Source organism: Chiroxiphia lanceolata, chromosome 8 (genome assembly GCF_009829145.1).
Source record: "Chiroxiphia lanceolata isolate bChiLan1 chromosome 8, bChiLan1.pri, whole genome shotgun sequence".
NCBI lineage: Eukaryota > Metazoa > Chordata > Aves > Passeriformes > Pipridae > Chiroxiphia > Chiroxiphia lanceolata.
In genome coordinates this window covers 7,986,169-7,998,912 of record NC_045644.1, presented here as the reverse complement: position 1 = coordinate 7,998,912, position 12,744 = coordinate 7,986,169, and the positions used below count along the sequence as shown (strand labels likewise).

At 35.5% G+C, this 12,744-nt stretch overlaps 1 protein-coding gene across 1 annotated transcript in view; it reads left to right on the top strand.

The window, feature by feature from the left end:
• Window positions 1–12,744, top strand: part of ATRNL1 (attractin like 1) — a gene marked incomplete at its 5' end in the record, with an annotated part of 477,341 nt that overhangs the window by 88,663 nt on the left and 375,934 nt on the right. The window contains 3 exon segments of the mRNA XM_032694659.1: window positions 4,162–4,246; window positions 6,107–6,315; window positions 8,516–8,634. Of these exon segments, the coding sequence (XP_032550550.1) occupies window positions 4,162–4,246; window positions 6,107–6,315; window positions 8,516–8,634 (413 nt within the window).

Below are 12,744 nucleotides of genomic sequence, written 5' to 3'. Positions count from 1 at the left end.
GAGCAAGTTTAAATGTCTGTAAATTTATTTTTTTCCAATGTAAACCCATTTATTTTTGCAAAAAATCCCTCCTTCTGGAGTTACAAATGGATTATCAATGTGCCATCACAAAGAAAATGTAAAGCAGCCGCTGTGAAAGATTAAGTTTTATGTGTTCCTGAGCACTTAAGTCATAAATGTAGTTCTGGTGCAGTCTGTAATAGCAATTACCTCCATATCGCTGTGCTATTAGAAGAGCAAAGCCATAATAATGTAATGCACTAATTGCTCCATTTAATAGTAAAGCTTAAGGTTGTTGGTTTCTTTATATTGCTTAGGGAGTCACTGTTCTGTGTGTAGACACTGTTGTAGATGTTAGTTCTATAGTTTAAATTCAATTCATGCTGTTCTGAACATACTTGCCTTCGTGTTTTCCTAAGAGCAAGGAGATTTTTATTATCTTATTAAAGAAAAATATTTATGCAGTGTGGAAAGAATCAGAAAGTAACTTTTTTGTTCATAACTATCTTGCATGATGTTTTAGTTGTTTGTGTTTAGTCTTTAGTTGTCTAGAGTCACAAAAAAGAACTAGACAGAAGTATAATGGTGTCCGTACTTTGTGAACCAATATTACTTCTTTTACCAGAGAAAAACTGACTGAGTAATTATTGGAAATACACAAAGAGAAAATAGAAGCATAAGCTGCCACTGGATTCTATGTAGAACATGAGGCTGCACTGCCAGTGTTACAGACTGTGATTAAGCAGAATAAATACATCAGGATTTCAAATCTGTTTAAATTGTTTGTAATTGAGAAATTATTTGATAATGTAAACATAAAGTAGGTAGTTTCATATACCTTCTCTTAAAACTTATCTCCAAGTGTAGTAAGAGTTTGTCACTAAATCAGGCTGCCAGTGCAGAAATACCAATTTGATTGGTAAAGTATGGAACATTGGTTGCCACTTTTTTAGAGACTGTCTTAACAACTTCCTATTTCTAGCAATATTAATTTTTTCTATATTTTTTTATCTGTTCAGTGGAACAGCATTAACTTGGAGTAGTGAAAAGTTACCTCACTAGAACAATGAGGGTACTTTTGCTCAGAGATGAAAACTTTAGGTTTAAATCCCACCAGGTAGGAAATGAACCTTTTTCTCCTACATCTTGGATCATTACTCTAACTACTACTATACTATATAAAGAAAGTCTTTTTCCTTTTATCATGTTTTGGAAGTATGAACCCTTTCCATTATTTAAAGTGTACTCTGAGAGTATCACTTTGAGATGACCATGGTGCTTCTGTTTAGGCTTGAGTGCAGAACTGGGCACTGGGGGGGGGGGGGATGGGATGAAGATGAGTTGTAAATAAGCTTCTTTTCCATGCCTACAGTTTTTCAGATGAGTTTCTATGGTTTTTCCTGCAGGGGGACTTTTTCAGTTCCTTGATTTTCTCTTATTCTTGAGAAAATATTGTAGATTTGGAAGTGAGTTGTCAAGATTTTCAGGATTATTCTCATAGTCTCTTTAGTTATTGAAAATAATTAAGATGTCCTTAATGCACTTAATAAATCAGATGAAGAAATGAGAGAGCAATCACCTTTGAAACAGCTTGTAGATATGCAGATCTCTTAGATTTTTCTCTATAAAAATTTAAATTTGAGATAGTTGGGTGCTCATCTTTTATGATTTTCAGAACTGCTTTATTAACTTAATTCAGACATGAATTGAATGGAGCTTTGTTAACTTGATTCTTCACCAGTTCTGCCCTAGTGTTTAAGTAATACATTGTTCAAAATCAGATACAACTGGCAAGCTCAAACTTTAGACTGCCCTCCACTGCTAGACAGGTTTTTAATATTATGTTCAACTATGTGTCTGAGGAGCAAAAAATGTTCATAAGAAGACTTGCACAACTAACCAGATGAGCTAGTATGCTATATTTGTCCCATTTTTCCTCCAGTCACATCTTGGTAAATTTGGTCTTAGTTAGATTTTTAAAAACAAATCCATGTTTTACTGATATGACAGTGTTGATTAGAAATGTGTTGGGTTTTTTGTTTTCTCCCCATAAAATGATACTGGGAAAGCTTCTAGTTACAAATGTATACTGTTGCAGTACTGAGAGGTTTTCTATGAAATGTCTTGGTCCTCTCTGATATCAGTAATGCAATATTGACAGTAGGTTGTACATGAGACGTGTTGAGGCCTGACCTGTTGGAGTGTGGACCCTGGAGTGCATTACCTTGTGCAAAGTTCAGTTGGGGTTTTTCTCTGCCAGCATCAGCTGGATTGCTTTAAATCTAGTGCCTTTCTATGGTGTGTCTCATCACATAACAAGTTTGTGTGACTGGCAGCTCACTCTGAGAGCCACTTCTGTGTCATCTGGTAACCATTTAATCTGCGCTGGGGGGGAATATGAACCTTTGTCTTTTAATGATATAACGTGGTACTGCTTGTTCTTGAAGTAGAAGCCCTAGTAACAGAGAGAAAAACCCCAGTATTTCTCCTTGTACTTTTCAGTGACTAAAAATTCTGCTAATCAGCTTGGAATGAATAGTATTGTTCCTTCATCTGCTTAGTTCTATTAAAAGCAGTATGTGCTTTCATGTGCTTTATATTGTACTTGATTACATACAGAGACAATGGTAAATAGAATGAATACCATATCTTCCTTCTCCTTACTATCTCTATAATACCTTAAGAGTGCGTAACATTTTATCAAGGAGAGTATTTTATTCTTTGCTCCATAGAGTTAACCATCATTATTAGACTTAGTACAACAGACAAAACACACAGAATGCTGTAATATTGATAAATAATGTTGTAATTCATGCTACATTCACTGTTTGGCACTTTCTTCTTCGAGCAGTCCAGTGAAGTCTGGAAATTTGTGTACTTAGCGATGTTTAAAACAAGTTTGAAGATGATGAACAGGAATGAATTCTATTTGATTCTTTACCAAAACCTACGAAGAATCCATTGGCTAAATACCAATATTTTGTATTAATCTACTTTGTGTTACTAATTGACTCTGCAGTTTCTATGTGCATGTGCTCTATCCACTTACCCACTTATCCACTTCTCTGTATTAGGAAGAGTATGCTGACCAAATAGGTATTCTTTTTTCTGCATGTCCAAGTTGATAGCTTTGCCACTGGTTTAGAATAAAGTATGTCTCTCTGTATATAAATGCTTTTATTTGGATTAAATTGGAGAGGTCTATCTCCCTTTAACTTGTTTTCAGCTTTGGATTTAATCTCTGTCTTTGTGTGTATAGCAGATTTTTTTTTTTTAAATGAAAAAACTGTAACCCTCTGCCTGATCTGAAAGGTTTCCTGAAAGTTTACCCTCCAAAATCTGTTATGACAAATTCTGGAAATGTTTTGCTTGCTCTGTAGAAAAGTACTTTCTTTGCTCCATTTTAAAGATATTTCTTTGAAGTTTCAATCTGCAGGTGCTCCTTATTTCTATTGTTGTGGGATTTGAATTTTTTAAGTCTGTAAAGTTCAAGCAGGAAATAATGAAGAAGGAACTAATTGTTCTAAAGAACTAATATTCCAGTCAGGAAAGAAAAATGAAACTACGCCAGAACCATATTTGTAAATGTTCCTACAGCAGTACTAAAAGAAATATGCTTGAATGGTTAATTTGACATGGAAATACAGCATTCTTCTCAAATATGTGGTGAAAAGAAAGTAAATACTACATTCTTAAACCAAGATATCCAAAGTAAGACAATAATGAGTTGGGTTGCATAGCTGGAGGTGTGGTAGTTTGTCTTAAAATGCTTATGAAAAGAACTAAGTTCACTGTCATAGATGTTCCTTGAAAGTGTATGAATTGAAATCCTGTGGCTGATTTGAGAGTGTGTAAATATTAGGGCACTATTACTGATCAGTTGATAACAATGATGGCAGTGCTTGTTGCTTTGGATGTTGAAACTGGCTGTGAAGGCAGAGAACTCTGTGTAATAAAGCAACACTTCCATGAGTGTCCTGTAGCCTTGATAAATGTCAGGATAGAACAGTGTTGCTCACAGGTTCTTGGAGCACCTAGTCAACAAAAGGAGTACATGTCGATTTATTCTTGAGCAATTAAAGTATAGGTTGCATATGTTCTGCTGAAAACTTTTCAGATTATTTGGTATATGTTTTCATATGTTTTTGTTTTGTCTTTCAGCTTGTGACGAATGGAAGGTTTTACCAAAACCTAATCTGCATCGAGATGTCAACAGATTTGGCCACACTGCTGTTGTCAGTAATGGGTAAATGAAGTGTCTTTTAAATCTTCCTCACCACTTTTCTGAATGAAAAAAAACAAAAACCCTGTAGCAGAAATTACACTTTTTTGAAGTATGGTTCAATGACATAGAACTGATCTAAGTTATTAAAGGGAAAAGTAGTGCTTGTCAGAGTCTTTACTTGTCTTAGGTAATCAGTCCAGCTAATCATCATCATAAACTACCATTTTGTGGAATCTGTTCAATGGCATTTTAAGTTAACCTTCTAGTATGCTGAGGCATTTCCTCAGTATTGTGAGCTACAGTGAATTTGATATTTGGTACCAACTATAACCTTCACCTAGTTGTAGTGGGAGAAATATTTTTTTCTTTGCAGCATGCTATAATTTCTTGTTCTTCTACAATCATAAAATAACCACGTCACTAAAATTTGTTTGGAAAAAGGCAATATTTGGATGATACTGATACAGTTATCATCTTTAACCACTTGCAGGAGGAAAAGCCTGCCAGCATCTAGACAATAATAAGTATGTTGCTTATCCTCTAGAAAATGTAGCATTCTTTCATGTCATTTCATGTTAAGTAGAGAAGCACAGTAAAGCTTCATCATCTAGAAACAGCAGGTAGAGTGGATCTGGAGTTTTCTGGATTTGGTGGCTGAGCTCTGCTTCTTTTACCCCAATCCCTAAAGTTAAAATTGTAGGACAAATGTCTCCTTTTTACTGGAAAAGTAGTGGAAAACAGAGTTCAGGTTTAAAGGAATCTGTAGTAGTTACTTGTGCCAGTTTTACTTTTGCTGGTTGCCAGCTGGCCTAATATCTGATAGTTGCAGTGCTCTAGATCATTGTACCTCTTCTACATTATTCATCACACTAATAAACTCAGTATTAAGTATACGTGGGCCACTTACAGATCCTCTGCCTAGGGATATTGTATAGGTCAGAAATAACAGAGGTAATAAGTAACACTACAAATAAGAGTGTGACTGCATTTAACAAAAATAGCGCTAGGTTGTAAGTCTGTACACAGAGCACTTGACATTAATCAATGAACAGATTTATTCATTAAGAGAAAATTGCTTGGAATTAATGAATTCAGCAACTGATAGTTTTTCATTCTGATTTGTGCCTTTTATGACGTCTCAGCTATGTCTGATACTTGAAGAACTGTCACTTTGAATGAATTATACTCAAGGTGAAAATTCCTTTTTTCTTCTTTTTTTTGTGTTTTTTTTTTTTTTTCTTGAACTTAATGGTATTTTTGGTAGGTTTTTATGTACAAAAAAGTGCAATGCAAGATACTTTCCAGATTTCTGCTATTGGTAACTCTGTGATTAATTCTGTTATAAGATTACATGATACAAGAGATACACAGGTTTTCTGTTACTGTCTTTTACCCAAGATTGTTTGTAATTTTACATGAGAAGATTAAGGACTTAAGGTCTTGGTTTTGATGTCAGCAGCTACTGCACCAGAAATATTACCAAGAAAAATATCCATCTTGCCAATTTTTGGTGGCTGTCTTTGAAATCTTTGTGAAGAAAAATGTTCTTGTATTTCGTGCTCTGTTCTCATTACTGAGCTGCAAAAATGAAGAGTTTCCTCCAAAGCTCTTCACTGTTGTTCTTTCCAAAAATTTGGTGTATGCCTCTCCCTAATACGTACATCACAGTGAGCTTCCAGCAATTTTTTTGTTAGTCTAAACTTCTATGGAGAAATCAATTGAAAACCTAATAATTAAAGGAACCACTGGCAGTGTTTATTAGTGAAAGATGAAGAAAGTTTTTTATAATATTATGTGGGTTTTTAAATTGTATATCAAGACAGATAAATCAATACAATATGTCTACAGTAACAGTTATATTTAACTGATTTTTCCTAATAGGTCCATGTATATATTTGGGGGTTTTTCAAGTGTTCTATTGAATGACATCCTTGTGTACAAGCCTCCAAACTGCGAAGCATTCAGAGATGAAGAACTGTGTAAAAATGCTCGTCCAGGAATAAGGTGCCTGTGGAACAAGAAACACTGTGAATCTTGGGAATCTGGACATGCTAATAACATCCTTAGAGCAAAATGTCCCAAGAAAACAGGTAAGTGAATTCTAGTCTTATAGTGTCAGATTTGCACAGTGATGTAGGAGGTGGGGGGTGGGAAGTGGTGGTGGACAACCCCCAAGCGACTCCCAAAAAACGTAACCACGTGAAACCAGTGACTGGAATGTTAAGACTGTTCCTCTCTGGAAATACCCAGTGCAAGAGCTTTATAGATGATTTTTTTTTTTTAAATCATTCAGTTCTGGAATCTTTTTGTATTTTAAATACAGGGAAGTAGGTGCAAAAGAGCACAAGTTTAAGGTGCTGAGGGAAAGCATAACAGCAGTCAGAGCATAAATGGTCACTGCAGGTGATCCCTGACATTACTGGCATATGAAACTCTCATACCTGTATGTGTCAATAAGTGAAAAGGAAAGCAAGGCTGCTTCAAATAGATGGTCTATCAAACAGTAGCATTTGTACAGAAGAATATAGTGCAGCCTCAGCTGGAAAAAAACTTGAGACAAACAATCCCTTTATTGCAGTATGTCAGAACGGGTTCAAGTTTGTCATATGAATTTCTATCCTGTATTGTTTGAAAGAGCAATTTAGCATTGTGAATAACTGTACAACTTATTCCTAAAGCATTTTGGCTTGTCACAAATAAATTGCTTGTGAAAGCATTGTTCTTATGTGTCACACAAACAGAATATTTATCGCTGCTACATAACCTACTACTTTTTCTGTGCATCTTTCCTTTCAACATAGTGTAAAATTGCTTTTGACTGTGTGCTGTATTTGCAAACTGCCATACAATTAAACTGGCAGTCTATGTTAATGCTTATTGAAGAGTTATTAGCACTGCTATTAATCAACACTTCAAGACAGTTTATTTTTCTGTTAGCTTTTGCTAAGTTAGTTTCTGGACTAGCTATAAAGTTGCAAACTCATAAAATAAAAAGTGCATGATATAACAAAAATGTTATCCAGGTGAAGTTCTCTGGAAAACTACTTCTGTACATTTTCATAACATTTAAAGATCTAAAGCGTAACGAGTTTCATATATATATAAAAAATAAAAGTCTTGAGGCATTAAATTCAATACAGATTAAAGTGGATCTTATAAAAAGCTGATCATATCAACAGGTGCTTAAAAAAAACCAAAACAAAACAAGGCACAGACAGAAAGGCTGAAGGAAATTAAAAAAGTTGGAGCAGTTTCTGAAGTACAACTACTGCAGTGGCAATAAACTACAACTCAAGTTGCAAGACATGAGGTCTGTAGAATTCCAGTTCCAAAGAAGTTTTGTGAACAGCACTGTTTCAATGCTGTCAAATTCTTCCGGTTTCAGGTGGTAATTTTTTGCCAAAAGCCAATTTTTCTTATATTATTTTACATCACTTGGCTCAATTTTTACCTGGTTGAGAGTATCATCTGAGAAACTGCTGATGGTCAATATTAAAGAATAAGCAGAAATTTTAGTGAGTTTTCAAAAGATCGATTCTCGGATGGAAAGGCTTCCCTGGCAAGAGAATCTCTTAAACCTGCATGACCCTGAGACTAAAGGAGCCAAACCAAACAGGAGTGAAACACAGTAATCAGGGTAGGAAATGGTACAAATTCTTCTATTTTGGGTCATGGTGATTTTTTCAGGTTTTTATCTCCTTTAAACAGAAGTAACAATTTGTGTCTCAAACTATTTTAAATAACCTGAATTTTAGTCCAAGTATTAGGATTTTAACATGAAGTCTTTCTCAAACACGTTTTGTAGAGGATAGAACTGTAACCATAAAATGTCCATGTGTTGCTAATATCTGTCTTAGATTTTTTTTTTTTATTTACTATTTTTGTCTTCTTATCTTCTTGCATAGCCATCTAATATTTTTATCAGAAACCTGCGTCTTAAGAGAATCTTTCTTCTGTGTTAAAGAAGTGAAGAAAGAAGAGTTGAAAAACTTCTTCCTACTCCTGATTTATGCATTGTGCTACAAGAGCTTGTATGCTGTATATCAGTGAATATTCCTTCAGTTGATATGAAACTTGTGAGCCTTCAGATACAGTGGTTACTAAAGGAATTTTTAAAGGAGTAAATCTTATTAACTGAATAGAATTAATTTCCTGCAGTAACTTAAACCTTTAAGAATGGCTAGAATTCAAATGGAGGATGTAATGGGAAAAGCTCTAGGCAAGTGTTTAAAAGGTGGTGTTATTCTCCTTTTGTGGGACCTTTCCTTTTGACTGTCACTTGTGTTCCAGCTGCTGCAGACGACAGATGTTACCGGTACACGGACTGTGCGAGCTGCACTGCCAACACAAACGGGTGCCAGTGGTGTGATGACAAGAAGTGCATTTCAGCAAATAGTAACTGTAGCATGGTGAGTCTATGCAAATCTTTGAGCATGTTATCAGTACTGTTCCTTTTCTAGATATTGTAGAATAATACTTACTTGTTTTGAGCACAAATGTCAACATGTTTGTCAGGCTTTTGCAGTAAAAATATTGCAGAAGGCAAAAAAAATCTAGGTCAGGGTAAACAAAATTATTCTTTAGGGTTGTGTTTAGCCCATTGTATATTTCTCAGGAAAATACCATTATCTCCTAATTAATGACATTTGAAAGGTCACAGAGTCCGTTATTAACTTGTGTTTTCTGCATATGTGGGGTACAGTACGCAGGCAGAAACTGTGGAAACCCGTGAAGGGTGGCTGTTTGGTTTTTTCCCTTTCAAACAGAACTGGGTCAGTCTCATTACTCTTGGTATTCTGATCATTGATCATCATAGAAATTTTTTTCTTTAAGTCATGGACTTACTTGTCATGCTCATTAAAGGAATATGAGCCTCTGAAACCATGAGATTAACTGACTTATGATGATTTGGTGAGATTGCTCTGATGGTTTTAAGGACAAGCAATCAGATCCCACAGATTCAAGCAAGTTTATAGTTTTCTCTTTTTAATATTGCTTAGTGCCATGTTTTATACTTCATGTTGTTCACCAGCTGCTGCATCTCTTGCGTGTTCATTTGAGTTTTGACAAGCTTGTAATAGTATTTTAGCTTTATAAATTTTGCCTCCCTATACTTTTCAGGTAGCTGCAGACACATGGCTGTACTTGAGTTCAAAATCCTTTCTTTACATACTTCCATTAGTAAAAGTAGCTTGCTCTCTGGCTTGAACCTGTTGCAAATCAATCTTGTTCTCCAGACAGACAAATTAGGGTGTGAGTTGGATTGACTCTGACTCAAATCTTGCCCATTTAGAGTGAGCACAGCCAGTTCTAATCACTGGCATTTGTAGCTAGTCACTACTAATAAAAGCAATGCAGACACAAATTCATCAGTGGCCGCGTTATAAGTCTGTCAGAGGGATTTCACATTCCAGGCACTAATGGTTAGTTTCCTTTGTGATCTTCAAGGGCTCTTCTTTTCCTGACACATTGTACTATATTAGGTACTAATTTTCTAACCGTGGTTTTCAACTCCTGAGCAAGGAACAGTTGCTAAGGAGCAGACCATCTTCATCCCATAATAAATATGAAGCACTCAGTATTTTAGCACAGGTTTCTCAGTTCAGTGTCCTTCTCTGACAACCTTTCATGACTAAGATTGTCAGCTTAATTAGCAACTGATGCACTGGTTTTCTCTATATCATTTCCTGTCTTTTATTCAGGCTTTGAAGTGGATAGGAGAGGCTGTTAGTGCAGTTACTGAAGAATGGGATAGTGAAGATTCATCAAAATGATTTCTTAAAAGAGGCACCATCACAAACTGAAGGTGGCTGTTGCAAAATTAGTCTTTTGGCCATGAGATGATGGAGGAAGGATTTTGCGTCTTCGATATAAACCCACCAAAATAGCATAAACAGAATGGCTCCACGTGAAGAAACAGAATGAATCAGGCTGATTATCCATTTTCATAGACTGCTACTTCTGCACTAGGCCCACAAAATGAAAATGTTGTGACAGCACTGGGATAATATGGGATAACAAGCTGTAGACTCAGAAATATCACAAGGAGAAAGCCCCATTTTTGCAACTGTATAAGGGCCTTGATTTATGACTTAGATCATAGAACTCCAGATGAGACAGACAATAACATTTTAGAATCTGCTGCTTTCACCCAGTGGAAACTGGCCAGTTTACTAAAGACCTGCTGTCAACCAGTTTGGCATTGGCATCATGGCCACAGATTTTTTGAAAAACTGCTTGCTCTGCTGTTTGGAAGGCCTGTAAAATATGAAAATTTCCCTGAAATAATTCTATTTGGACAGATGGACTTCATGAGCAGTGATAATATGCATTGATGATGCACATATACCTGCCTATATTCACCACCTGATGTGAGTCAGAATGTTAACAGGACACTATAGTCCTCTACTGTGCACACTTATGGATCATCAAGGTATATATCATGCTCGTATCTGATGTAATTGCAAGCAGAGGCTTGCAATGCCATGTCATTTTGAAGGTCTGACTCATTTCAGCACTGGAAAGCTGCTTTGTTTTTCCCTCAGTAAAACTCACAGAAGTGGGATACTTCTGCATACTATGTTTTTAGTTGCCCCCATCATGTCTGATGCAAATGTTGAGGGGTGAATGATCCCTTGCCCCACTGGGAAATAGTTCAAAGAAGCAGAGTGAAATTTGAATAGTGAGTAGATTGGAGAGCAACCTAGCAGTAGTGCCTCGTTGGCTGTTTTTGACCATTAATTGGAGATTTTTTTCTGTTGTACAAGGATTGCCCTGAGAAATTACACCAGATTGCTTACAGTGGCTCTACATAATACACTGAAGTTAAACCGAGAACAAAAAGTTATTTAATTTTTATCTTTGAGATTGATGGAGCTAAAAAAGGGAACATTACCTGTTCTCCCTTTTTTCAAAAATGTACAAATACAGATACTTTTTTGCCATAGGGGCAAAAGCAACTACAATACTGTCATTAATAGTGTCTCTTGCCAAGTACAGACTTCCTGAAATATCACATACTGATATCTTTATAGTTTTCTCTTTCAAGTTCTTTCAGGGAGCCTCTTCCATCTAACCCAGGGCCATTTTCAGGTTTAAAACCTAGAATATTGTATAAGACTTCGTCACAAAGAAGGAAATGATGATCAATGTACTTATTCTTTTTCTCCCACTCATTGCCTGTCTACATCAAGAATGGAAATTTAAACAGGAATATTTTGATTGACTTGTAAAACCTAATATTTCTGCATAGGTGTCCCTCTAAGCACTACACATCACTCTGTCTTCTTCTAAAATTGGGAGAAACAGCTTTCTGTCATTCTCATATCTGCTTTTTTTTCCTCAGATTCTTTGTCTCGCATCTTCCTTCCTTTTTTTTTCCCCCAAAGTTCTGTGTCCTGCTTGTGATATATTTCTAAAATTTGTGGAGTAGATTATACTGACTTTTACAAGCAGTTCACTGTCCTTAAATCTGTTGCATTGATTTTGCATTTTGACACTTTCATTTGTACTCTGTAATATCCTAAGTGTCTTCCTGGTCCTCACTAGTTCTGAAGCATTTTGCCTATTTCTTTATATAGATGAAAATCTCCAGATCTGAATCTGCTTAATATGTTTATGAAACTGTATTCACTTTGTATGTCTGCACATAAAAATCTTTATCTTGTATCTTGTGAGAATGATACTCCCTTACTGATCATGTTGTACAGAAACTTGACTATCCTTATAATTTATAATGGAAATATTCTCAAAAGTCCTTACCAAAAAACTAAAATAAAAAAAGAAAAAGCTTTGGGGAGACATCAATTTCATTTTAGATTGCTGCACCTTTTCAAGGTGTCATTTTTCTTGAGGTAGTAGCATGGAAAAATAAACAAAGAATTGGTCTGCTCCTCAGGGAGGAGCTGCCCCATGGTAGCAAAATCTTTTTGTACCTTGTGACAAATAAAATGGTAAATGACTGAAGAGGGCTGACCAATTGCAACAAAATACAAAGTTTCCTTTACTAAGGAAGACCTGAGAGAGCTTGAATATTAGAGTAAAAAGTTTACTTTATCCTTTTTTTTTTTCCTCTTCAGAAATGGAACCAAATAGTAGTTGATAAAGTGGCAAAGAGCACAAATATGTTGAGTAGTCTTTTGTTAAGGATAGCAATATATTAAGTTCACATTCTGTCCATAGATCTGTTTTGTTTTTTTCAGGCATATGTAGGCACTTTTGAAAATTGTGATTGCACTGAAATCCTGAAAGTACAGGAGTGCTTTTTGCATGCCAGCCTTTCTTAAACTGTGCTTAAGCAAGAGATGGTGAGCTGGGTTTGGCCATGTACCATGCCACTTATAGCTCAAGTGCTGATAGACTTATAGGCTGAAAAATGTAAAAATATTTATCTTGTACACATGTAAGTTGTTACTGGATTATATCTTGACTTCTTTTTGATATTTATGATGTGAAAGAACTTTAAAGGTTTTCCCTTTTTTGTATTTTATTTTACCTTTTTTTTTTTTTAATTTCCCTAA